Source organism: Lemur catta, chromosome 13, assembly GCF_020740605.2.
Source record: "Lemur catta isolate mLemCat1 chromosome 13, mLemCat1.pri, whole genome shotgun sequence".
In the NCBI taxonomy this organism is placed as follows: domain Eukaryota; kingdom Metazoa; phylum Chordata; class Mammalia; order Primates; family Lemuridae; genus Lemur; species Lemur catta.
This window is the reverse complement of record NC_059140.1, coordinates 27,119,750-27,146,218: the sequence shown is the minus strand read 5'-3', so window position 1 is coordinate 27,146,218 and position 26,469 is coordinate 27,119,750. Positions and strand designations below refer to the sequence as shown.

General features: G+C 35.4%; 1 protein-coding gene across 1 annotated transcript in view; it reads left to right on the top strand.

Moving 5' to 3' along the window:
- The window catches only part of GPC5 (glypican 5), a 1,297,628-nt gene that overhangs the window by 40,958 nt on the left and 1,230,201 nt on the right, over positions 1-26,469 (top strand). The window contains exon 2 of the mRNA XM_045567085.1: positions 7,688-7,849. Coding sequence (XP_045423041.1) covers positions 7,688-7,849 — 162 coding nt within the window. The remainder of the gene's footprint in view (positions 1-7,687; positions 7,850-26,469) is intronic.

Below are 26,469 nucleotides of genomic sequence, written 5' to 3'. Positions count from 1 at the left end.
AACATCTGGGCCATCTGAGGTTGGCTTTAATTTATTATCTTATCTCTTGAAAATGAGTCATATTATGCTGAATTTTCATATGCCCAATAATTTTAGATTGTCCCCTGTATACTTTGAATGTTATGTTATTGTGACTCTGGATTCTATTATATTCCTTTAAAGAGTATTGATATGTTTGCATAGGAGAAATTTAAGTGGTTTAGACTCAGAATGACAACTGTGTCTCTTGGTAACAACTATAATTATCATTCAATTCTTTCATCCTTAGTTTTCCAAGAACTAAGCTGCTTACAGGCCACTCCAGTCATGTGAGGTATGGTTCAGGGTTTAGCCAGAGACTTGGGCAGAGTTTACCTACAGAAATTGGGGTTCCCATTCTTTGGCCCTCTCTTGGTGTTCCCCCTCCACTTTCTAGAAATTGTGATTCCTCTGATCTCTGTTTTTTAGTTCTTCACTCCAAAAGGACTTTGAGTTTTCTGTTGGAATGTAGGTCACTTTAAACATGGAATGTCCTTGAGCTAAAAGCCACAGCGATGAGAAACTCACCGCATGCTTTTCCCTTCTTCCAAATATTGACTGCCCTCTAGAATCTTTCCTCTTTTGTTCACTCTCTAGGGCTTTCAAGTTTATTGTATTTTTCCAGAGTTAATAGTTGCTATCTGTAAGATAGCACAGCCATACTGCAAGTGGAACATTCTTGTTTCTTGGACGTGTAAGGTTTATTTCCATGTCAGGGCAGGGAACTAGCACAGCCATTAAAAGGATGTTGTCAGAACCTCTGTATAGTATAAAGTTCCTGTGAAGTTCTGGAATAAACCACAGAAGAAAGTGGAATGGTATTACCCTGGGGAATATTACCCTTGCTATTACCCTGGGGAATATTATTACTGTTGCTTTGGCTAGATTTCTTTATATTGTAGCTGATAGAAGAACCCATGGTAGATCCATACTTCACTCTGAGCTTGAAGATGACTACGACATCTGTGAACCTTGCATCTTTGCACCATCTAATTCAGTTCCAGCAGAAGAGAGAAAGTTTTACTCTTCTGAGGGACTCAGCAAATATCTCCTTTTTGTTATTGGCTATTTCTGAATCAATCATTGTGCTGACAGGATAGGATACTATGTTTTAGCCAATTAGGACTCATCCTTATGTAAAGATCAGTCTCATCTAAATAACTTGTAAGTGAGTGGGGAAGAGGTAGGCTTTCAAAGGAAATTCCAGAAGAGGGAACAGATGCTGGCTAGCTCTCAGCAGATTCAATGCCACTGCCATGATTCTTGCTAGACTCATGTACTTAAGTGGCTTTTATTCTACCTGGATGAAGGATTACGTTTGACTCAGTCAAGACTCTTCTGCTGTTGTAACATTTCATGAACTCCTATCAGTTTCAGAACATATGGCAAGAAGATATTCTCAGAAAAGGTAAGAGGAACAAGTTTACCAATATCATTTTTTCTGCCATGAATTCCAAGGTCCTATTTTCTTCTGGTGAGCATTTGGTATTCCATAATATGCAACATCCACTCTGGTAAACCTGAATATATCTTGATCTCCATGTATTGGTACTGAAGGCCTTTTTCTACGTCTACCATCAATAAAGCTAATACAATATGACTGTTGTCTTCATAAGAAGAGGAAGGGACATCAGAAGTATGCATGCATACAGAAAGGCCATGTAAGGACACAGAGAGAAGATGGCCCTCTGCAAGCCAAAGAGAGATCAATCCTGCTGGCACCTTGATCTTGGAATACAGCTTCCAGAACTGTAAGAAAATAAATTTCTGTTGTTTAAGCCATTAGTCTGTGGCATTTTGTTATGGTAGCCCAAGCAAAATAACACAGCTCCTGTATTCTTTAATATGACCCTAGTAGTTATTTGATAGTCTCTTTGCTTTCTGGTGGATAAGATGTTTAGCTATCATGTTGTATTACATACTTCATGCCATAGACCTAGAATGAGCCATTTCTTCAAAAAGCACTTGATTTCTTCTTGAGAGAAATGATATTTCAAGACCATAATCTGGGCACAAGGGATGACCTTTGCTATTTGGTTAGTCATTGTTTCTAGGTCTTTTCAGTGAAAACAGGAATTATATACTTTTTTTTTTTTTTGAAACAGAGTCTCACTTTGTTGCCCGGGCTAGAGTGAGTGCCGTGGCGTCAGCCTAGCTCACAGCAACCTCAAACTCCTGGGCTTAAATGATCCTACTGCTTCAGCCTCCCGAGTAGCTGGGACTACAGGCATGTGCCACCATGCCCGGCTAATTTTTTCTATATATACTTTTAGTTGTACAGATAATTTATTTCTATTTTTAGTAGAGACGGGGTCTCGCTCAGGCTGATCTCGAACTCCTGACCTCGAGCAATCCACCTGCCTCGGCCTCCCAGAGGGCTAGGATTACAGGCGGCGTGAGCCACCGCACCCAGCCAGGAATTATATACTTTTTAAAGCTACAATTCTTCCTGAATTCAGATTAGTATGTCCCATTCAAATTCAAGATTTGTTTTACCTAACCTTTTCTTTATGTCTGTATCTCTTTTCTTCCACACTAACAATCCTGATTTTCAAGGATACAGGATAGAATTGGAAAATAGAATTTGAAGATTCCATAACTACTTCTTTGTTTTATCCCACGTTATATTCACACTACATTTTCAGAATAACATGAACTATAGTTTTTAGTATTTATTCTGTTTCTTTCTTCAGGGGCTTACATTATCTGTAGCTCTCTTTAATATTTGCTGTCACTATGTTTTGAATCCTTTCATTCTTTTTGGTTTTTCAAAATCCTTATTTTTCATGTTGTTTCTCTTAAGGCATTATCTTTGTGTGGTTGGCTCTTGTGTTCCTTGTAGTGGATCTTCTTTTAGAAATTTTTTCTTTCATCTTTAGTTCTTCCCTGAGTACTGTCGCCTCATATCTGGGTTCTGTTGCCTCATATCTGAGTTTTCCTGATTCTGATTTATGTTGTTCTTTCATGTTGTGTGTCATTGTCTTTTAGCTTGTTTTCAAATAGCATGGCTACATTTTTTGATCTGGGTTTTCTTTGGGGGTGGGCATATCTTTCTTGCATGCTTTCTTTGTCTGTGGGATATTATTTTGTTCTTTATTCTCATTTTTATTAAACTAACTCTGTGTGAGATTTGACCTCAATATTTTTTGTTATTCATTTTATGTGAAGTTAGTGTTTTTCTGAGCACTTAGATTGAGAGAAGCTTCAGAATAGCTTTTCTAACTTTGAAGAGTTTCTTCTGTTAATGTTGTATAGTGTCTGAAAATGTAGCCACTTGTTTTCGAAGATTTCCTGATTTATTTCCCTTCCTACTTTCTCTATGTCTCTTGGATTCCTATTCTGTTGACTTTTGATTCCACTTCCAGAAGTTTCTCTTCTGTGTGGTGTTCTATCCTGCAAAGGAGTGCTGCTAGATCTGTTTGAGAGTTTAAAGGGGTCAGTACTGCTGTTGTTCATTCATTCTTTTCTATTATGGGTCTGATGCACACATTCAATAATTGAGAGGGCAAAGTGCTCCTGGTTTCAGCTGCTATAGTAGTCCCCCCTTATCCATGGGGGATATGTTCTAAGAACCCCAGTGGATGCCTGAAACCTTGGATAGTACCCAAACACCGTACTGCTGCCAATGGGAATATGTTTCTGTTCATGTCTTCCGCCCACAAATTGAATACCTTCTACATCTTAACTAAGGACTTATCACACACTGTGGCCGTAACTTTTGCAGTGTGAGGTGCAACAGCAAAACTAGCATGAATTTCTTTTCCTTTCATCACAGTTTCACGAATAAAAGGTTCGAAACTTATGTCTTAGCAAAGCTGACATACAGTGGTTTTTCTTTCCTTATTAAGTCAAGAACTTTCACCTTTTTGCTTAAGGAAAGCAATTTATGGCTTCTCTTTGGCATATCTGAATTGTTAGCATCACTACTCTTGTACTCTGTGGCCATTATTAATTAAAATAAGAGTTATTTGAACACAAGCATTGTGATACCATGACAGTTGCTCTCATAGCTGAGGTGGCTGCTAACTGACTAACTGGCAGGGGCATAGACAGCTGGAAAACGCTGGACAACAGGATGGTTCATGCCCCAGGCGGGGTGGAGCAGGATGATGTAAGGTTTCATCACACCACTCAGAACAGCAGCTATAGATTGTTTCTTTCTGGAATTTTTCATTTAGTATTTTCAAACTGCGATTGACCATGGGTAAACTGAAATTGCAGAAAGCCAACCGGTGGATAAGTGTGGACTACTGTGTTCTCAAATAAGTCTGCTGTGCTTTCTGTGAATTTTGTTTGCCATTTGGGGTTCTCCTATTCTCAGGTCCTTCAGACATTTCTCTTTGCTTCTTTCTTCTATCTCCTGCCCTAATTCTGATACTGTGAAGATCTTGTGGTTGTTGCTGATTTCTGCTCATCCAGTTTGTATTTTGAAGTTTGTGGGGATATCATAAAAATACGCTAGATGGTAGATGTTTGCCACAATTTCTTATGCTAGAGAACAGAAAGAAAGACATATTACATATTAATCAATACTGCTGCTTCTGGGTGAGAAGTCAAGAAAAACCCCCACAATTCTGTTTGAAGGCTCCTTCAGTGAGGAGCCTACTGTTTTATTTTAAATTTGTTTTGTTTTTAGTACTTTATTATTTGCAGAGTTTGATTTTACTGTTTAGAAACATGACTGTTACTCCTGGGTGATGTACTCTTGCTGTTTCATAGCGTTCTGGGATCATGCCATGTTTCTTGAAGCCAGACTTTGAAAGTTCTTTAAGGTACCTCTTGTTACCATGTGGTATCTGTGTTCACTCTAGCTTTCCTTTCTTATGATGCCTGTTCTATTTGCAACAGGAGAACTGCAGCCTGGGCCTTTTACCAACAAACACCTTAGTATGTCTTTTGTGCTTATACTGTGGGCAAAATATAAGATATGGTTCTCTCCCTGAAGATTTTGTTTAGTTCATCTTGTCTGTCTTTTGGACTGAAATAGTAAGCTAGGGAACTGGTTTCTTGTCAACTCTTTACCTTCTCCATTGTGATTCCAAATCTAAGTTAGTTGAAGCATGTCTTGTAGGTGATACTGATGAAAATATGCCAGTTAGAGATACGTAAATCTTTGAATTATAGTCCTGATTTGGTTTGATATAAATGAGAGAATGCATATACATGGCAGATTTTTAACTGTTGGTTTAATGAATGAAAACTGGTATTTATGATGTATCAGGCAATGTGCTGGGCAATCAGGGTATAATAATCAACAAAAAAAATCCTCCATTTGGAGCTTTATAGTATAGGTTGGGGAACTAATCATTTATTCATCACATTAAAGAATATAAAGTTGCAACTATGACAGGTGCAATAGAGAGGTCTATGGCCCTCTGGGAACATGTAATAGGCACTTGAGGTGTCTGAGAGGTTAAGGAAAGTTTTCCGAGGGAAGACTGAGTGAAGATCTAAAGAAAAATAGATGGGAATATACTAGGGGAAGGTTTGTGTTTGCTGCCTGGGTGCTTAAGTGTAAGTAAGGCAAGGGTGTCCCAGACAGAGGGAAGAGTGAGGAGAATGGCTCCATGGCAAGAGATAGCTTGGTGAACACAGGGAACTGAAATGAGGCCAGAGTATGAAGGAAAGAGTATAATGGCCAATGTTACTGGAGATAGTTCTGGAGGGGGATGAAAGAAAAGGGGCTTACAACATGGGACCTTGTTTAGGAATGTGGTCCAGCAAATGGTGTTAGATATTTGAATTGCAAGGAGATATTTGCAATGACTTATAATTATCATCACCATCATCATTCTTTTTATTCTCTAGAAGTCTTTCCCACACTAAATATGGTTATATACTTTAATATTTATTCATCGGTTCTTTTCCCCAATCTCTATTATTGCTCTTCTTTGAATGCTCATTCTTCAATCTTTCTGTTTAGGAATAAAGGTGAGAAGATAGCTCTGTTTTATTTTAATCCATTTTACTTTTTGAAGTAGAATTTGCTTTTGTACAACTTTAGGCAAAATAAGTGGAAAACAATTCCCAAAATGTTACCTACTGTGACATATAAATATTTTATGCTTCTTAGACTTTGTAAAATGCTCAAATTCTGTCATTTGTTATTTGTCTAACTTAAACAAACTGAAGCCAAAATTATTAGAAATTTTGCTCTCCCATGTTGGCAAGAAGCTCAGAGTGATTAAAAAAAAAATGTTTTTTTTTTTTGTTTGTTTGTTTTGAGATGTCAGCTGGGCTAGAGTGCAGTGGTATCATCATAGCTCACTACAACCTCAAACCTCTGGGCTCAAGTGATCCTCTTGCCTTAGCCTCCCCAGTAGCTGGGACAGTAGGCACATGCCACAACATCCAGCTAATTTTTGTATTTTTAGTAGAGACTGGGTCTCACTCTTGCTCAGGCTGGTCGTGAACTCCTGAGCTCAAGCTATCCTCCCACCTCAGCCTCCCAGGGTGCTAGGATTGTAGATGTGAGCCTTCGTGTCCAGCCAACTTCAAATGTTTTGATCTTACCTAAAATCAGCTTTTGGAAATATGAGACCTGAGGCCAACTCTGTGAAAGAGCAGGAGGAGCTGGAAAGGTGGCAATTGGGGGTATGCATTTGTGTGTGAGTTCACACATATTTTACTTTTGCTGATTTAAAATTGGTCGATGAAGAGCTAAAGTGGGAGCTGTGACACTCCCTAGATGTTAAGGGCCACAACTCTTCTTCCTATTCTAAAATAAGGGAATAATTGTATTATTTAGGCCATGCAAATAAAATTGTCCTGAGCTTTACATAAAATCCAGGTAGCCTTGGAATGCCCTAGGGCTCACACCGTGGTGCTTCGTTGGCGTTTTCCTCTTTAGGCACTAACTATTGCATGCTTCGCACCTTTTCCTCTTTTCCTCTAGATATCTGGTGTGAATAAAGGTGCTTGCCCTGGGTCTCTGTGCAGGATGAGAGTGGTTAATCATAGTAGCAAATGTGGTATTTTTTGTAACTACAACTCTTAAATATGTGTAATAACTTTACATTTCACAGGACCTTTTCAAATATGATCATATAACTAAAAAGTGCTTTTAATAATGGGAATTGTCTCTAGCCAGCTATATAGTGAATATAATTTTGGATACTGAGAATGGGCCCATGGTGGCCTCGATCTCCCATCATATCATTATTGCAGAGATAGCTTATTCCATAAGAAGCACAAATATGATGGGAGCTGAGAAAGCAGGTGAAGTTTTTTGACCTTTATTTGATGTGTAAACTTCAATATCATTTCCTCAGGAAAAATAATTGCTTTAGTCCCTATAAATCTCTAATATATTTAGTTCAAATAATTTTGGCTGACTTAATAAAATAAGTAAAAATGTTTTAACTTTCCCTGATTTAGCTCTGTACTTATGTAATAGTTAATTTACTTATTCTTGAGTGGGCATACTTAATATTTGGCCAAGAAGTTAATAAAATATTTAAGCAAAGGGTTATGGTTCAGAATATTTTGTTCATAGTTTTGTTAATGAACAATAGATAAACTTTCTTATGGCAAGTGCTGTAGTAAGTCAATTCTTCACATAGAACATGAACCCTTTGTGTGCAGGGCTGATCATAATGCCTGGTATGTAACATATAATGCTTGTTAAGTGGACAAATAACCACTCTTGAAAATATTATGTGTGTTCCAGGACCTGATCTTCAGGTTTGCATATCCAAAAAACCTACGTGTTGCACCAGGAAGATGGAGGAGAGGTATCAAATTGCGGCCCGCCAAGATATGCAGCAGGTGCTTCAAACATCCAGCTCTACATTAAAGTTTCTAATCTCTCGAAATGCAGCTGTTTTTCAAGGTAAATATATCTTGAGTTCTGAAAGTTCTTACGGACCAGCTTTGTTATATAATTTGCTTATGATGGTTACACTGGTAAACTTGAATAGGTTCATTTCCTTGTATTTACATATTATTCTGGTATAAAATGAGATTTTAGCTTTTTCTAACCTCTAAAACTTGTTTCTGAGGTCATCCTGGGGATGTATATTGAGTTGGAGTGGAAAAATTATTATACTAGTAAAATGATTCTTGGAAATATATGCCTCTATAGGGTTCTTCCAGGTCCCCTAATATTCTTATCCATGGTTTTATTTTAATATGAATAAATATAATTATTAGATTTCATGAAAAAATGTTCTATAACATAAAATCTCATTGCTTTTGATGGGTAATTATAGATTTATTTTAAAAAATATGATTTGAAGAAATACTTATCTGTATTAATATTTTCTTCATGCAACCTCATGTGGTTTTCATAAGAACACCAGTGTAGTATATCAAAGTGCAGGCAAGTCTGGTAAATAGTAAAATAAGAAATATTAATTGGATGTTTAAGGGTCAGCTAAGACCAGAACTCAACCTTAATTCAAACAATATGTTCAGAAATAAAATTAATGGGTTATAAAATTACAAGGCACACTGAAAAATAGATGAACTTTTTCTTATTTTAGTCATCACTTCTATAAAATTTCTTATTACTCCAATAAAATAGCTTAATTTATTTTTCCTTTTATAAAGCATCAGCTATTCTGTATATGACTAGAATGAAAATGTCTAGATTATACTGCCTTTCAAACAAATGTATTGCTTTTGTTCAACATAGAATATGACTTCTGTTAGTATTCTTTTTTAATAAGTATATTAATGTCAATCTATTTAAATAATTCACTTTGTTTACATACATAACTAAATCACAGGGATGATTAATTTTTAAAACTACACTTACTAAATAAAATAAACACAATAAATCAGAATAAAATTTAAGTTGAACTAAAGTGTAAATTCATGATGAATTGATGATTTTTTATAGAAACTGAAATGTCGGGCTTAAGATGTTATTAATTTAGCAATTTTTTTAGATGACAACTTTATTTCTGTAATGAGATTTATTCATGTGAAATTGTTGGAGAAAATTTGCATTTTTAAACCAAGATTCGTGATTTGAAATGGCTGAATTAGAAGGCTTTAACTACCCACAAAAAGTTATGTGATGATTTTTTGTCGTGAAAATGATATTTTTGTGTACATATATGTATGAAATATGCATTTAGAAGGTAAATGGGCAGTGAGTAGATCAGTCTGTGCAGAATACAAAACAGGGAGTTTGTGGTTGTCAGTTGTATGCTTGAAAAGGTGAGCTGAACTTACACTGAAGAAAACTTAAAATGTCAACTTGAGTTTGACAGAATCATCACAGATATTTTTATTGATATATAACACTTTACATATTTATGGGGTACACATGATATTTTGTTACATGAATAGAATGTGTAATAATCAAGTCAGAGTATTTGAGATATCCATCACTTTGAGTATCATTTCTATGTGTTGGGAACAATTCAAGTTCTCTCTTCTAGCTATTTTGGAATACACATTATGTTCTTGTTAAGTACAGTCACTCAACTCTCCTGTCGAATAATAGCACTTATATCTTTCCTCTAACTGTGTGTTTGTACCCCTTAAATTACCTTTCTTCATCCCCCTATTAAAGATTTTTAAAGAGGGAAGCTTTCTTATGATTTCTCATCTTTTAATGTCAAAGTTAAATATCTCCAAGTAAGAATACAGGACTGAAGAAGATCATGACAAATGTAACCTACTTTTTATATTTATTTTTATTTCTTTTTTTTAGAGATAAGCTCTTGCTCTGTTGCCTAGGCTGGAGTGCAGTGGCACAATCACAGCTCACTGCAGCCTTGAGCTTCTGGACTCCAGCAAATCTCCTGCCTCATTTTCCCTAGTAGCCGGGACTACAGCTGCATGTCACCACACCTAGCTAATTATTTTATTTTATTTTTTTTTGTAGAGACGGGGTCTCACTATTGCCAAGGCTCGTTTCAAACTCTTGGCCTCAAGCAATCTTCCTGCCTTGGCCTCATAGAGTGCTCGGATTACAGTAACCTGCCTTTTTAGATAGCAGCATTAATTACATAGGTGAAAGAAAGTGCCACCAGTTACTAACACATAGGCACTTGATGTTAATTAACATTTACTTTTGCCTTCAAAGAGATTGTGACAGACTTTTCACATATTCTTTGACAAATTGATCAAGATAGAGCACATTAAGTTCAAAACGTTGGGAAACCTGAAATATTTAGACTTTTAAGATGGGTTGAGGCTACTGAAAACTTTAGTAATAACCATCTTAGTAGTAGAAAGTACATGTTAAGGTATAAGATTGTCTCTGTCTACCAAAGTGTCAGGTAATTTAATGAAAACTTTTGTTATTTTCTGTTTAATAAATTATACCTATTGTATTCAATAGGTTGTTTTGCTGTTTATTTGAATATGAATTATAATTAAAAGGGTAGAGACATTCTTAAATATGATTTGTTATAATAAATCATTTTCTCTCTTTGTGGAATGTGAAGTTTTATTTAAGCATCATGAGAAAGCAAGACAAATTTAGAAGAAATTTCCTTAAAAGCTAACTTTATTGTAACCAAATTCTCTTACAAGAATACCCATTTTTAATTTATTGAGTAGAATAAGTAGCCTTAGGCTTATTTCCATAAAAATAAGCTTAAATATTTACTAAAAGCAATATGAGAGATCACATTTGCTGTATCATAACTCAGCAGGTTACTTTATTAATAAGTAAAATGCCCTCTGTCTAGTTTCTGTGCAATTAAAATACCCAAAAACAATTTAAAATCTTTATTTTTATAAGAAAGAAGCCAACACATTTTATTAGGAAACTTAGTCTGCATGGAGAAATTTTTAATAGAGAAATCAATTCACTTCTCAAATGATGAAGGTAGATTTTGATCTTTTCATTTTCAAATATTTCATTTATATTTTTAACTTCAACAATATTAACCTGTCTTTTTATGATATTGTGGTTATAAAAGACATTGGGGCCGCACAGTGGCTGATGCCTGTAATCCTAGCACTCTGGGAGGCCGAGGCGGGAGGATTGTTTGAGCTCAGGAGTTTGAGACCAGCCTGAGCAAGAGCGAGACCCCCATCTCTACTAAAAATAGAAAGAAATTATATGGACAGCTAAAAATATATATAGAAAAAATTAGCCAGGCATGGTGGCGCATGCCTATAGTCCCAGCTACTCGGGAGGCTGAGGCAGGAGGATTGCTTGAGTCCAGGAGTTTGAGGTTGCTGTGAGCTAGGATGATGCCACGGCACTCACTCTAGCCCGGGCAACAGAGTGAGACTCTGTCTCAAAAAAAAAAAAAAAAAAAAACAAAGACATTGGGGTTGGGCACAGTTGCTCACCCTATAATCCCAGCACTTTGGGAAGCCAAGGTAGGAGGATCGCTTAAGACCAAAAGTTCGAGATCAGCTTGGGCAACATAGCAAGACCTTGTCTTTAAGAAATAAAAATTAAAAAAATTAGCTAGGCATGGTGGTGTGCACCTGTAGCCCCAGCTACTTGGAAGGCGCAAGCAGGAGGATCACTTGAGCCCAAGAGTTTGAGGCTACAGTGAGGTATAACTGCACTACTGTACTCTTGGCTGGGCGACAGAGCCAGACCTTATCTCTAAAAAACAATAAAAAATTATAAAAAGATGGCTAATGGGGATGATGACTTGGGTCTGTGGATTTAGGGTTTAGTGGAGCCCATGCTACTGTTAGATAAAGGCTGGGAGGTTGGAAATGCATAGAGGAGAGAGGGAAGCCATGCTGGCAACTGGTGCTAGAAGAGACATAAGATTATCTCATGTACAATTCACATTCAGCTCTGGAGTACACTGCCTACGTTTATACCAGTTAGGCCAGAATCAGCCTCTGGGACAATTCTTCTATATTTTTTTCTTTTAAGAAATTTATTTGTATTTACTTCAGTCAGGTTTCCTTAAAATAAACAGAATGGCTAAACAAAAATCTGTTATTAGAAGGACTCATAATTATGACCTGGGACTTCACTATATCCTAAGGGCTGTCACACAAACACACACAATATTTTATAAGGTAAAAGGAACAAACTGTTATCCTTATGTATGTTACTGTTCATAAATAAGTAGTGCTGTTTGGAAAGAGGAATGCTGGCTTTGTCACAGTGCACACACTAACTCTTCTTCATTTTCAGGGGCTTAATGATGTTCATGAATAAAGCAGAACAGCCCGGGATAATATGAGTTGTTTCTCTTTGGCTGTTTTACTAGGAGTGTGAGATTTCCTACTTTAAAAATATTTTGGAAATATTTTTACAAATGTTTTATTTATTTACATATGGAAGTATGGTGTGACTGATGAAGAAATAGGGAAAATTGACAGAATATGTCATCTACTATAAAAAAGCAGTGTGTTTAATTCGGCTTTCAAATTTGTCAGTTTTAAAACTCCATTCAAATAAGATTATGAAATTTAGCTTTGTAATTTAAAACTATATAAATATTTCAGCATCAGTTTTAAAACTAAAATGAAGGAATATTTTGGAGGACACTATTGGAAGCTTGTGTTTTGTTTAAACATGGGGAAGATAGTTAAAAAGTTATATCTTTCTTTAGAAATGTATGTTTTCCTGTTTCTTTCAACCTCAGTTATAGTCACATACTTCTAAAATATGTGGTAGATACTAAATCTTTATTTTAGAAAATTTCTATTTTTATATATAGTATTTAAGAAAATGCTTCTAAAATATGTGGTAGATACTAAATCTTTATTTTAGAAAATTTCTATTTTTATATATAGCATTTACGAAAATGAACATTATTGCAAAAGTCTGAGTGGTAAGTGTTATTTAGAACAGGAATAGTTTAACATTTTTGTTTTACAATTTCATTTTCTCGGTCAATTACATTTTTATTCATTGATCATGAGTACTTGAAAGATTGACAAGCTAGTCATCTAGATTCAGAAATTTAATAAAAAATACATTCCTCTTTTTAATGAAATATAGGAATATGCTCAAAATTAAATATCTTATTTTAAAAAGCAAGTGAATGAGAATATGAATATAATTTGTAGATTTTTCTCTTTTGTGCTAACAGATACTAGCTACTATAAACTATATCTAGTATATAGCTGCTATTAAAGTGAATATGCATATATATTGTAAATTACACAGGATGTAGTTAATATTTGAATATATTAATGTATAGGAGGGTAAATAGGTTTATATAAATGTTATAATATCAAGCATGGAGTACGTTAATCTTATTTTGTTCACTTTAGCTATTCTTTACAGAGGTGGATAGTTAGTCCTTGGAAGGATAAAGGAATAATGCTATTTCTAACACTAAGAATTCCTTGATCAAGGAAAAGAAAGCAGGTAGCCTTAGGCTGGCAATGTTGAGGGGACTTGTTTGTTGCACTCTCTCTTTAGTACTAAGAGCAGATATTCAGCAAATGTAATTAATGAACTATATGAATAAATGAGTGGATGAATGGTATTTAGCAAGAAGATGGTTCTGAAATGAAATTAGAGATTTCCCTCTGTCCCTCACTCCCTTCTTCTCTCTTCTTTCTTCCTTGCTTTCTTTTATTTCTCTATTGATGTATTTAATATGTCTATTGAGCACCTACTGGGTACCAGCACTCTCAGGTGCTTAGATTGTACAGAGTGTCCAAATGTTAAATGTATTTTATTTTTATTGGCTCCTTCAGGCTTGTAATATGCCAATATGATTATTAATTTCTTAATTTATAAACTAGAAAGGAGCACATTATAGTATTTCTGTTAATGGCATTCCAAATGTGATTGCACTTTTTCCCCCCTTCAATTTTAGGCAGCACATTGTTTAGTGTGTTATCTCATATAGCAGCTATCAATGCAATTGGGTTTTATCCAACTGTCCTTTATCTCTGAAATGTTAAAAATTGTTTCTTTTGAATCTATGTCAGCAGACTGCTATTAATTGTGAAAAATGAGTAATTTTCCTGTAGTCTAGATAAAAGTTGCAAGAGCTTAAATTACTTTTCAGCTGGAAATAAAGCTTCCTTACTTTGCCTGAAATGTTATCAGTAGTGGAAAAAATATTAACTATAGACCTAAGATCATGTTCCCTTTCCAAATTTATGTTTTAAACTATAAGAAGTAAAGTTCAAGTTGTTTCAATTCTGACAGATGATAGTTATGATAATATCACCTATAGCTATGGTAATCTTGCCTAGCAAGCACTGTAACTTGCTCATAAATTGCTAAACAATTCTTTCTTGATTTTATATTAAATGCATTTTCAGTTAAATCATTTCAATGTGAGAACTATACATTTATTGCCTAGAAGATGAGTCAATATGTAATTAGATATTTATGATTTTGTTATTTTTATATTAGTTTATTTTTTAGAGATGGAGTCTCTCTATGTTGCCCAGGCTGGCCTCAAATTCCTGGGCTCAAGCGATCCTCCCACCTTAAACTCACAAGTAGCAGGACTACAGGCATGTTTATGTTAGTTTAATCTTACTTTTACAAAGGAGATCAGAGGGATGATGCTTGAAAGCTACCTATCTGTTGAGTAAAGGACAGGACACCTGGGAGATTACAACTAGGTATGCTTTTGGGATCAATCTATCTGTCTATACCATTCCATCTATTTAATTTGATTTATAAAATTCCTTTTTATAGATATGTGACATTTACCCATTTTCTTGTTGATGGACATTTCAATAATTTACAATGTATTTTTGTACTTACTATGTTGTTGGGAACATTCTTGATCATGTCTCCATGGATACGTTTCTCTAGAGTTTATACATAGAAGTACAATCGCGGTTTATAGACTATGTATTCTTAACTTTATTAGATACTTACTAAAATTGCTCTTCTAAGTAGCTGAATCAATTTAAACTCCCACTAGTAGTTTATGTGTTGTCATCATTTCACATCCTTTCCAAAACTTAGTATTGTCAGAATTTAAAAAGTTTTGCTGAACTGATAGATACGAAGCGATATCTTGTTTTCAAAATGTGTGGTTCCCTGATTACTTGGAAGTCTTAATGTCTTTTGTCATGAAGTTGTTTATTTTGTGTATTTAATTTCCCTTATGAATACTTCATGTGAACGTACATACAGACTTAGAGGATATGTACAATATTACATTGTGTATGTATTCAGATTTTTTCTAGGCACAGGTATCACCTTGGATTTCCAAATCTTAATGTTTTAACTAAAATAATTCAAGTTTTTTTCTGAGTACAATAGCAATCCAAGCGTCCTATAAGGTTTCTGCACACCGCAACGCTTGCAATCACGTGGTTACTCCTACCTCTGCTCCCTGCTTTTTTTATTTACTGTGTTCTCTTTCCTATCATATTAACTCAATATGAATTTTTTTTCTTAATTTCCAGCTCCACAAACACACATACTTGCATATACACTCACCTTGATATACAAATAAAATAAATTTTATGAGATACTGGTGATAAAGGAGGACAAAGTCTAAAGATCACAAATAATTTCAAATTTAACATTAATTTCTGTGTTTGCAAGTCTTTCAGTGTTGTATCATGAATGTACAAAGCCACCATCCTTAGGTCATTTTTTATGGCCCATAAACCTCCCACTGTCTTGTGTGATACTCTCCTCTCTAGATGGTGAGATAATATATCTTCTAGTAATATATCTCTGTCTATTTTCCATATTTGAATGTATCTTCTTACATTTATTATATGAGCACAGAAATATTAAATAACTACCATATATGTCTGAGGGTGAATGTAAATTGAGTACTTTTTGATCACCTTGTCTGTTAGATGAATTTTGGGAGCAATGAATTTCCCAAGTGAAACATATAAAGTGTAGTGATCTTTTATAAAGTATATAAAGATATATAATTTATTTTTAATGTTAGTTAAATTGATTACATTTTATATTTTCAAATATTAACTTTTACAATATTAGTAATCCATGAAAAGAAATAAATAATTTTTAGCTTCTTTAAAGCAAAGCTGATTTATCTTAGGAGTATTTACTTCTAAAAGCAATAATAGTCTATAAAGTTAATCAGGAATTTTTCTAAGACCTCAAATGTATTTTATTTAAATGACTTTTTCTTATTTTTCTTATGACTAGATAAGGAAAAAATAAAATCAGCTGAATTGCAAAAGCATTTTTCAAAATATTGCATAGAAATATACCTCAAAGGAAAGTTGAAATATAGCTGTTGTGTGATATGACACTCATTTTGTAATTCAGTATTTATCTATTCTTTTAAAAATCTTTTACCTTGCAGAACAAAGTTTACCATTATATTGATAATGATATTTAAAACTTGCTTGCTGGGCAGGTGTGGTGGGTCATGCCTGGAATCCTAGCACTTCAGGAAGCTGAGATGGGAGGGTTGCTTGAGGCCAGGAGTTTAAGACCAACCTGAGCAACATAGTGAGACCCCATCTCTACAACAAATAGAAAAATTAGCCTGGTGAGGTGGCGTGTGCCGCAATCCCAACTACTCAGGAGGGTGAGGCAGGAGGATTGCTTGAGCCTATGAGTTTGAGGTTGCAGTGAGCTGCAAACAAAAACCCACCCCCTCCTAAAATTTACATGCTGCAAAAAATGAGATTTACAGTCTTTTTGTTTTCTAGTTTAGCCCTATGCACTTACTATCTGAATATGACCCTTTGTTTTTTGCCAGCTATGTCAACTTATATATTTTGTGAATGTATGTCTTAAAATTAATGTTTCTGTAAAGTAATACAGTAAAAAGTTTTAATATTGAAAGCAGGGTATTTCCCTATTTATAAGAGAGTAATAGAAAGACAAAAAGATTGAGAGATAATTTGATTATATATAAATACATTTTATGTGAAGAGCAAAATTATAGTAAGAGTAGTAATCTTATGAATTATTACTATTCTATTACTAGTATAAATTTTGTGAACAAGTTTTGTTGAAATATATCTTGATGTACAACATTATTTACCAATTCTTCTGATAGGACATTTTTTAATAGTTGTTTTTGTGTCAACATATTTAGTTTTAGGAAGCGTGACTTACCCCTGTTAAGTATCCAGTGGAACTAATTAGTTTAAAAAAATAACATTGTCAGTATTTTGAGAATTTACAGTTTTTGTCTCTTAAGAGCCTACAAAATTTTATCTAAGATGGTTGGTGATGACTTTGCTTTAATTAGTTTTACAGGGAAGATAAAATAATGACATTATTAAAATATTTAAGAAATTATTTTAAAACTCAATAATGTATCTATTTTCACCCTTTACTTGTTATCTCAGACAGTTTATCATGTGTAACATTTCAACATAGTTGTTATGTGCCACGTGTCACATGGATAACATTCTGTTCTCCCTTCTGCTTGTTGTCAGAGCACTACATTTTTTGGGTGACCACCCTCAAAGACAATGTTATTAGGGACAGTGAACTCTGCTTCAGCTATAGGGGATGACATGAAGTGGAATAGAAAGTGTGTATATGGTTTGAGGTAGCTTTTGTTGGAAATGGGGAAGGATATAACCAAATGCCAGTTAGAAGGCTAACATTGGACACAACTAATTAGTAGTAAAACCAATGTGCATCATGGTGGGACTGATTTTGTTTGTAACTTTTTTTTTAGTGCCCAGGGAGTATAAGTAGAGCAGTGCTGATTGATACATGGTTGAAAAGGTACAGTGAAAGTTACAGGTGATAGAAGATCCATTAGTCCATCCAACAAATATTAATGGGCAACTTGTATGTGCCAGCACTGTTTTAAGTGCTTGGATATATCAGTAAATGAAACAAATATCTGTGTCCTAGTAGTTTGCATTTCAGCCATGGAACATAGAAAGTAAGCAAACAAAATACAGATGCAAGTTAGAATGTATCAAGTGCTTTGGAGAAATATATAGAGCAGGGTGAGAGGGATGGAAGTACTGGAGAGTTACAATTTTAAATTGGAAGTCAAGGATAGGTGACTTTTCAGCCAAGATTTGAAGAAAGGGAAGGAATTAGTCATGTGGATATCTGGTAAAATCACATTCCATAGAAAGGGAATAGCCCTAAGCTAGGAGCAGGCTCAGGTGTCAGAGGAGTAACAATGATGCCAGCATGGCTGGAGCCCAGTGGATGATATGGGGGGTGACTGGAAAGGATATCACAGAGGCAACAGGGGGCAGATTTTACAGGGCCTCTTAGGCTTTAGTTTTTACCACAGATGTGGTTTGATTTCAAAATAATTACTCTATCTAGTTGTTATCTAGTTTATCATAGCCTGTAGAGGGACTCTGGTAGACTGAAGAAGCCCAGGTAGGGAGGTTATTGCAATAATCCAGAAGAAACATCGTAATGCTGACCTGGTTGTTGGCAGTGGAGTGGTAAGAAGTGGTCAGATTCTGGATACATTATGGTCAGTAGTGGCCACTGGACATAGTAGGAAGTGAATTGAAGCCAGGAGAGGTCTGATTGTGGTAAAATATATCAAAGTTGTGTCTGTAGGGTAGGTGCCTGAAGTGTAGTGGAGTTAAAGAGAAGGAGAGGCTGTACTATGGGTTTCCATATGGACTCTGGAATCTGTTGGAGTCTGTTGGTAGAGTTGGAGTGAGACAACCTGTGACCTCTTGCTCCAAAGTTCTCAATAAAAGAAGGACATTAGTTGGTGTCAAAGGGACTCAGGAGGCTCCAGTGGAGGCTAATCTTTGACACCAGGTGGAATAGTAATAGTCTGGAAGAGCCAGGAGATTTCCAAAATCTGTGTTCTATCTGGCTCTGTCAAGTGATAGAAATGTTGTTTCTGTAATAAAATATATCTAGATATGAAAATAAAATTAATTTGATAGAATAACTCATGACTCTACACAATGAAATTTTGCCAATATTTAGCATAATTTAAAAGTGAAGGGCTTTATAAAGAAATAAATTATACAAATAAATAAAATCAACTTGAGTGAAATTTATAATAAACTGAGCACTGAAGGGGAATACACGTAATGAGACAACATTGAATAAAGTTACATAATCAAAATCATGACTTTGTATATGAGAAATACATTTTAAACTTATTTTAATTATAAAAGCTATAACATGGTTACATAAAAGTTGGAAATAAAATACTTTATTAGTCAATAGCTCTGTTAGCAAATAAGGTTCTGTGACAAACTTCAGGCTCTTGGCACTCAATTTTGAAGTTCTTGGTGATAATTCTTACACATTTGCCATTTTTATATGAATCAACAATGAATTAAATTCTGTTTTCCAAGCAATATTAATAGTTATCAATCATTTACATAATGTCTTTTTATTATATCTTCTCTTATCTATTTAAAAATATTTGCAGTTTATGTAACTGGCACTACTGGCAAATTTAGAAATCTTAAATGACATAATTTATTATAAAGTGTGAAATACATTTTATTAAAAATGTGGAAGCTGGCCAGGCACAGTGGCTCATGCCTGTAGTCCTAGCACTTTGGGAGGCCGAGGAGGGTGGATCGCTTGAGGTCAGGAGTTCGAGACCAGCCTGAGCGAGACCCCGTCTCTACTAAAAATAGAAATAAAAATTATCTGGACAACTAAAAATATATATGGAAAAAATTAGCTGGGCATGGTGGCACATGCCTGTAGTCCCAGCTACTCAGGAGGCTGAGGAAGTAGGATTGCTTAAGCCCAGGAGTTTGAGGTTGCTGTGAGCTAGGCTGATGCCATGGCGCTCACTCTAGCCCGGGCAACAAAGTGAGACTCTGCCTCAAAAAAAAAAAAAAAAAAAAAAAAGTGGAAGCTTTCTTAATATTTATTCTCTTTTTTTCTATAACCTTGGGGAGAGAGCAGATTAAGATGAAAATATTACACCATTATCCGTAATATTTAATTGGTAAAGTGATATTATAAAATGAAAAATAAGGTACCTCTCTCTCTTCAGACAAATAAAGGACTTAAATTTTAGAACCATTCCTCAATGTAACTGTTCATGATGGGAAATTATCCATGCGTATCTATCTCTATGCTTTTAGCATAAAATATATCTAGCAATAAATGCAATATAAATGGTATAGATTTTATGCAGAAGGCAAAGGGCTTGAAATGGCATCTCGAGATCCAGAGAGTTATAATAATAAATAAAGGGTAATTGCTGGATAGCTATGCTGTGCTTATTTTATTCTAGGGTAATTCTGCCTCTGGGCTAACTTTTGTATAAACAAAGATAATTGAACTTTTGCACCTTAAAGGATATTGTTCTCTTGTACTATTTGTTTGACTTCATCGCCTCAGGGTATAAACTTGACTTGAATGTTAACTTAGGAAACATATCCAATATTATCTTCCTTAAATAGGAATAAATTGAAGATACTCCATAATAGAACTAATGTTGGTATTTGCTGTGGGAAACATTTGCTATTGAGATAGGGAAGGCAATATGCTTAAGAGTTTAAGAATAAGGGCTCTAGAGTTAGAGGGTCAGAGTTTGGATCCTATCTCAACACTTGCTATGTGGACCTCAATTTCTTTGCTTATAGAATGGAATAATAATAGTACCACCTTCCAGGCTGCAGTTAATGAGGATTAATTGAGGTAACCACCTATGTGGGATTCTTAGGTCCACCAGAGCCCCTCTATAGAATATGATAGACTAGATAACAACTAGATAATTATTTTAAAATCAAAACACACCTATGGTTAAAAACTAAAGCCTAAGAGGGCTTTAGGATCTGCCTGTAAGATCTATCCCCTATTGCCTCTGTGATATAGTTTCCAGTCACCCCCCACATCACCCACTGGGCTCCAGCCATGCTGGCATCATTGTTACTATTCCTTTGACACCTGAGGCCCGATCCTACCTTAGGGGTATTTAAAGTACTTAGCATGATAGCATGGTACATAGTACACACTCAGCATATGTTAGCTATTCTTCTTCTTCCTTTATTTAGGGAGTGTATTTCCTCCCAATATTTGACAAGCATTAAAACATTTTGTGGCAGAAATTGGCTAATGGCTTTTTTGTAAGTAGGTTATGGGGAATGGTATAAAGTCAATTGTCACATTATCAGAAGTGCTGCAGGGGCCAGATGGGAGAAGGGCCTTGGTGATCCAAACTCCTAGACCCCTTCTTGGATTATTGTGCCCAATGGGGTTGCCAAGAGTCACATTGCAAGTGCTTGTGGTTATGGCCAAACATTCTCTTTATATTTGTAAAGACAAGCCATTGAGAAAAATTATTGGCGAATAATAATAATTGGTAAGTTTTAAAGCAGATTTTTCTGCTGCCCACCTGGTAATCAAATGAAATTTCAAATTTTATTAAATGGTATTAAATTGCTATGTTTTGACTCTCACTGTAATAGAAACTAACATGATTACTAAAATGTAAGGTTTAACTAACAGAACAATACAAAGGGAAGGAGTCCATGGTAAATTATTCGATGTCTACCTTAACAAGTGCTGTAATCTTATTAGTGTCCTTCTCCAAATGAGAATATCTTTATATAGAAGAGGTTTTAAATTTTTTATACCACTGATTCATTTGAATTGCATTCTGGGATATTTGTAGTTTATGTTTATATATATCTTAACAAAGCCAAGACATTAGATTATACATTTGTGAGTTATTAGATAGCATCACTAACTTCAAATAAGTCCTTTTCACTACAGCGTGGGATAAATAAATGCATGGCCCTCAGGGCAATGTGAAAGGTTTTGTGGATAATATAATAGAATATGGCATAAAACTTAATCTAAGATTTCACTGAATTACTTTGAAGTATACTGTTTATTAGACAATTTTTTTATTTTGGTCCAAATGTTGCTGATTTTTGTTTCATAAAATTATGTAACTATCTAATAGCTGCATTTCTTACCTGCTGAAAAGATGAAATGTTATTGCTTATCTGCAAGACATTGTACAGGATTTTCTGTCTACATGAGGAAAGACTGTGGAGAGAGAGAGGCACTTAAAACTCTGGAGGGTATGGTTTGGGAATCCTCTGCTCAAATTATACTTAGAAGGGTGGGGCAAAGGTATCGATTGATTCAAGAAGGAAGGATAAAGGCTGTATTTACATTCTGATTTTTAATGTGCTTACATACTAGCTGTAGTCCTAGGGCAATACTTCAGGGTGATCTAGGCCAACTGCTTAATCTTTTTTTTTTTTTTACTACAAACCTTCAAAGTAGATTTAAATGAAATTATCTATGTATTTGGCAACTCCTACTCAATATATGTAGTATATTTGTTTTAATGAAATCATATATTTTGAATGAAGATTGAGAATTTATTTAACAGTTGGTACAGCTATTTTAGTAAGCAGTTTGACAGCACTTAGTTAAATATATGTTTTCTACTGGTTTTATACAGTTCTGCCTTGGTATCCATGGGCGATTGTTTCCAGGAACCCCTTAGATGCCAAATCCACAAATGCTCAAGTCCCTTAAATAAAATGGCATAGTGTTTGCATATAACCTACTCATATCCTCCTGTATACTCTAAATCATCTCTAGATTACTTATAATACCTAATACAATGCCTATGCATCACTTCCTTTGTGTGGATTCACTTAGTATGCAGCAAATTCAAGTTTTGTATTTTGGAGCTTTGTGGACTTTCTTTTCCTGAATAATTTCAGTCCACAATTGCTTAAATCCACAGATGCAGAATTCACAGATACGAAGGGCTGATTGTATATTGGAAATTTTTTTAATAGACCATTAAGAAACATGTATTAATACATGTTAATTGTAGTGTTTGATAGCTGGGAGTTGAGACAATCTGGGTTTCTATAATTGAGGAAAGGTAAGGAAAATACACAGAAAATGCATTATGAAAAGGTATGTATCATTAGGAATGATAGACTGGATGCATACATAGTTACATGGATAGACTTTAAAAACATAGACTTGAATCTAGAAAAGAAGAAAAAGGATGAGGTATATAGTACAATACCATGTATGTATTTTAAAGATACATGTATGGAGCAATTATGTGTATTTTACTAGAACATATAAAAATAAGAGTCACATTAAGCACTTCAGAATGATTGCTTAAGGGTATATGATTGTATAATTTACCATCAAACCTCATAAATTTTAATAGAGATGAGGTATGCTAATAATAGTTAAAAAGAAAGTGAAAGTTAAATACTTAGTTAAAATCTAACAAAACATGGAAAAAATCTGTATGCCGAAAATGCTGATGAAAAAAAATAACAGAATTTAAATAGATGGTGAGACATATCATGTTCATGAACTGGAAGACTCAACATAGTACAGATGACAATTTCACCAAAATTTCTCTTTAGATTTAACAATTTCTGTCAAAATCCTGGAAGACATTGTGTAGATATAGTCAAGCTTTTTCTGAAATTTATAGGGAAAGGCATAGCACCTATAATAGCTAAAACAATTTTGAAAAAGAAGTGGGAAGAATCACTTTACTTGATAATAGGCTTACTACACAGCTGCAGTAATTAAATATGTGATATTGGTTGAGGGATAGACACATAGAACAGATTAGAGAATGCCAAAATAGACCCACACAAATATGCCTCACTGATTTTTGAGAGGTTCAAAAACTATTCAATGGAGGAAGGATATCCTTTTCAAGAAATTGTGTTGAGCAATTGGAAATTCATAGGGAGAAATGTATACATAAACCTAAACCTCAAACTTTATGCAATAATTATCAAAACATAGATCATACAGTTTACATAAAATTATAATTTTTTTTTTTTGAGACAGATTCTTGCTCTGTTGCCTGGGCTAGAGTGCTGTGGCGTCAGCCTAGCTCACAGCAACCTCAAACTCTTGGGCTTAAGCAATCCTCCTGCCTTAGCCTCCCGAGTAGCTGGGACTACAGGTGCATGACACTATACCTGGCTAATTTCTTCTATTTTTTTTTTTTTAGTAGAGATAGTAGTCTCATTCTTGTTCAGGCTGGTCTTGAACTCCTGACCTCCAGCAATCTTCCCACCTTGGCCTCCCAGAGTGCTAGGATTACAGGCGTGAGCCACTGTGTCCAGCCTTATAAAACTTTTTTAGAAAGAAAAATAGGGGAAAATCTTAGGGATCTAGGTGTAGATACAGAGTTCTTAGATTTGACTACAAGAGCACACATGTTTCATAAAAGAGAAAATTGGACCTCATAAAAATTGCAAATTACAAAGAAACAGTGAAAGGTCCTGTTAAGAGAATGAAAGCACTGGAAGAAAATAGTTGCAAACCACATATCTGATGAAGTGCTTGTATCTACAATACATTAAGAACTCTAAAAACTCAACAGTAAACAATCCCCAATCATTTCAAGTAGAAAATGGGCAAAAGGCATGAATAGACATTTCACAGAAGAGGTATATAGGTGACAACTACATACAGAAAAAGATCTGCAACATCTATCTAGCCATTGCAGAAAAAGGACAGGGACTTGCATAATGTCTTCCAAACCAGCAACCTCCTGAAGAGGGAGTTGGTGTACAGGCAGAAAGGGATTTTGGAGTGGGTGGCTGGAATGCGTGCAGCCAGGCAAGAGTGGTGGAGATGGAGAAGAGGTAGAAGGAGGGGGAGAAGTAGTGGGAAGTGGAGATGGTGGGGTTAAAGAGTTAGACAATGGCACCAAAGGAGGAAGGGGATATGGAGAAGAAACAGGGGAAGCCGAAAGGGAAACATCATTTGGGTTAGAGGAGGATGAGAGGTAAGAAGTAACATGTGGCAGGCAGAGTGAAGATCTGTATGTTGAGAAAGCTCGTAGTCTGAACTTAGGGAATATTAAACCTATGTTAATAATACCTCATTGCTGAGGCAGCAGCAATGAAGGTCTAGTTGAAGAATGGTATTATGATTAAGACATCCATTCTTGGGCCAAATCTCCTGGTCATCTAATTTATATTGTGTCAGGCTGTATTGTAACAATGGAGGTTGGTAAGTCCCAAAGTTTTCAAATTCTTAAGGAGACATCCCAATGTCTTTAGTTGGCGCTGATTAAACATTGTCTATGATAACCAGGAGAAAGAAAAGGAAAGGACGTTTTAGGAATGGTCATATGTCAAGAGAGTCCAAGAGGGGCATCCTCAACTCAAGATGACCTTGAGATCTGATCAGATATTGGGCATCCCTGAGACCTGAGTCATACTGAAACCTAGAGACCTGTCCAGAAAGTGGGTCTCGCCAAGTTCTGACTCAGACTGAACCCCAGAGATCTTCCCCAAAGCCAGGCATCCCTGGGTCTGGGTGAAGACCGAGGGAGGTGTTAGGAAGCATCCTGTCAAGGAACCTCCTTAGAGTGGTAGACCCAGTACCGGGTTTTCCATCCTAGACCAAATCAAAAGCTGTCATTTTTAGCCTAGAGCATGTGACCATTCCCAGAGCCTAAGAGACTCACTGAGTTCTGAATGGTGTTGAGGGCACTGAGAAGGATGTCCTGGAGTTGCACAGCAAAGGAGGGAGCAGTCTTGAGACAGAGGTAGAAAAACGAGTCTCCCCATACAGTCCACCAAAATGTCAGGGAGGGAGCTTGTACCGCAGGCTGAAAAAGAATTCTCGACTCAAAAATTAAGATAGATTTAAAACAAAAAGTTGATTTTACTTTCCAAGAGTAAAAAGACACCTCTCCCCTAAAAAATAAAATGTGCCGGCCCGGAGGATGAGTGGCTTGAGCTTTTATTGGGGTTAGCAAGGGTAAAAAAATAGTTATTGTTGCAAAATGATAATAGGAGGTAGTTGTGTTTGTTTATTTCTCTGTTAGGCTGGCTTATCGGACTTCTCTGAATGTGGCCTGGCAGATGTAGAGGAGGGTTACACTCCTGTCTGCTTAGTACTCTTCAAGTGCTGTAAAACAAACTGTTAAAGAGGGCAAGTTAAGCCATAGGCGGTGAAACAAACAAAAGGATGTTGTGTGCAGTGATTTTTTTCCCCTTTTTTAAAATGCTAGATGGCTTACAAACAATGCAGTCCTTTTAATATACTTTCAACACAGGCTTATTTTTTTAATTGCCTACATTCTTTTCTCTCTTTCTGTTTCACACTCATTCTCCATCTCTAATGTCATATAGAAAAATTAACATATAATAAAATGTACACTTTTTAGATGAGCATTCTATGAGAGTTTTTGATTTGCTTTTTTTTCAGAGGTAGGGTGTGGTACCCAGGCTGGAGTGCAGTTGTGCACTCATAGCTCACTGCAGTCTTGAACTCCTGGGTTCAAGTGATCCTCCCACCTCAGCCTCTCGAGCAGCTAGTTCTACAGGCATGTGCCACATTCTGTGAATTTTGACAGATGTATTCACTCATGTAAGCAACCACCAAAATCATGATATAAAATATTTTCGTCACCCCAAATAGTTTTCTGAGATCTTTGTTTCTTTAATTTTGCCTTTTCCAGAATGTTATATAAATGAAATCACACACCATGTAGCCTTCTGTGTCTGGCTTCTTCCTCTTAAGTACCACAGTTTGTTTAATTTTAAATTGGAGGTGCTGCATTCTTCTTTTGTTGCATTTCATCTTACTGTGAATATATTTTTGAAATTTTTGACACCTTTAATTGATTTTTCTCTATAGAGCGTAATACAGTTTAGAAAAGATTCTCTTGGTAACTGCTATACCTA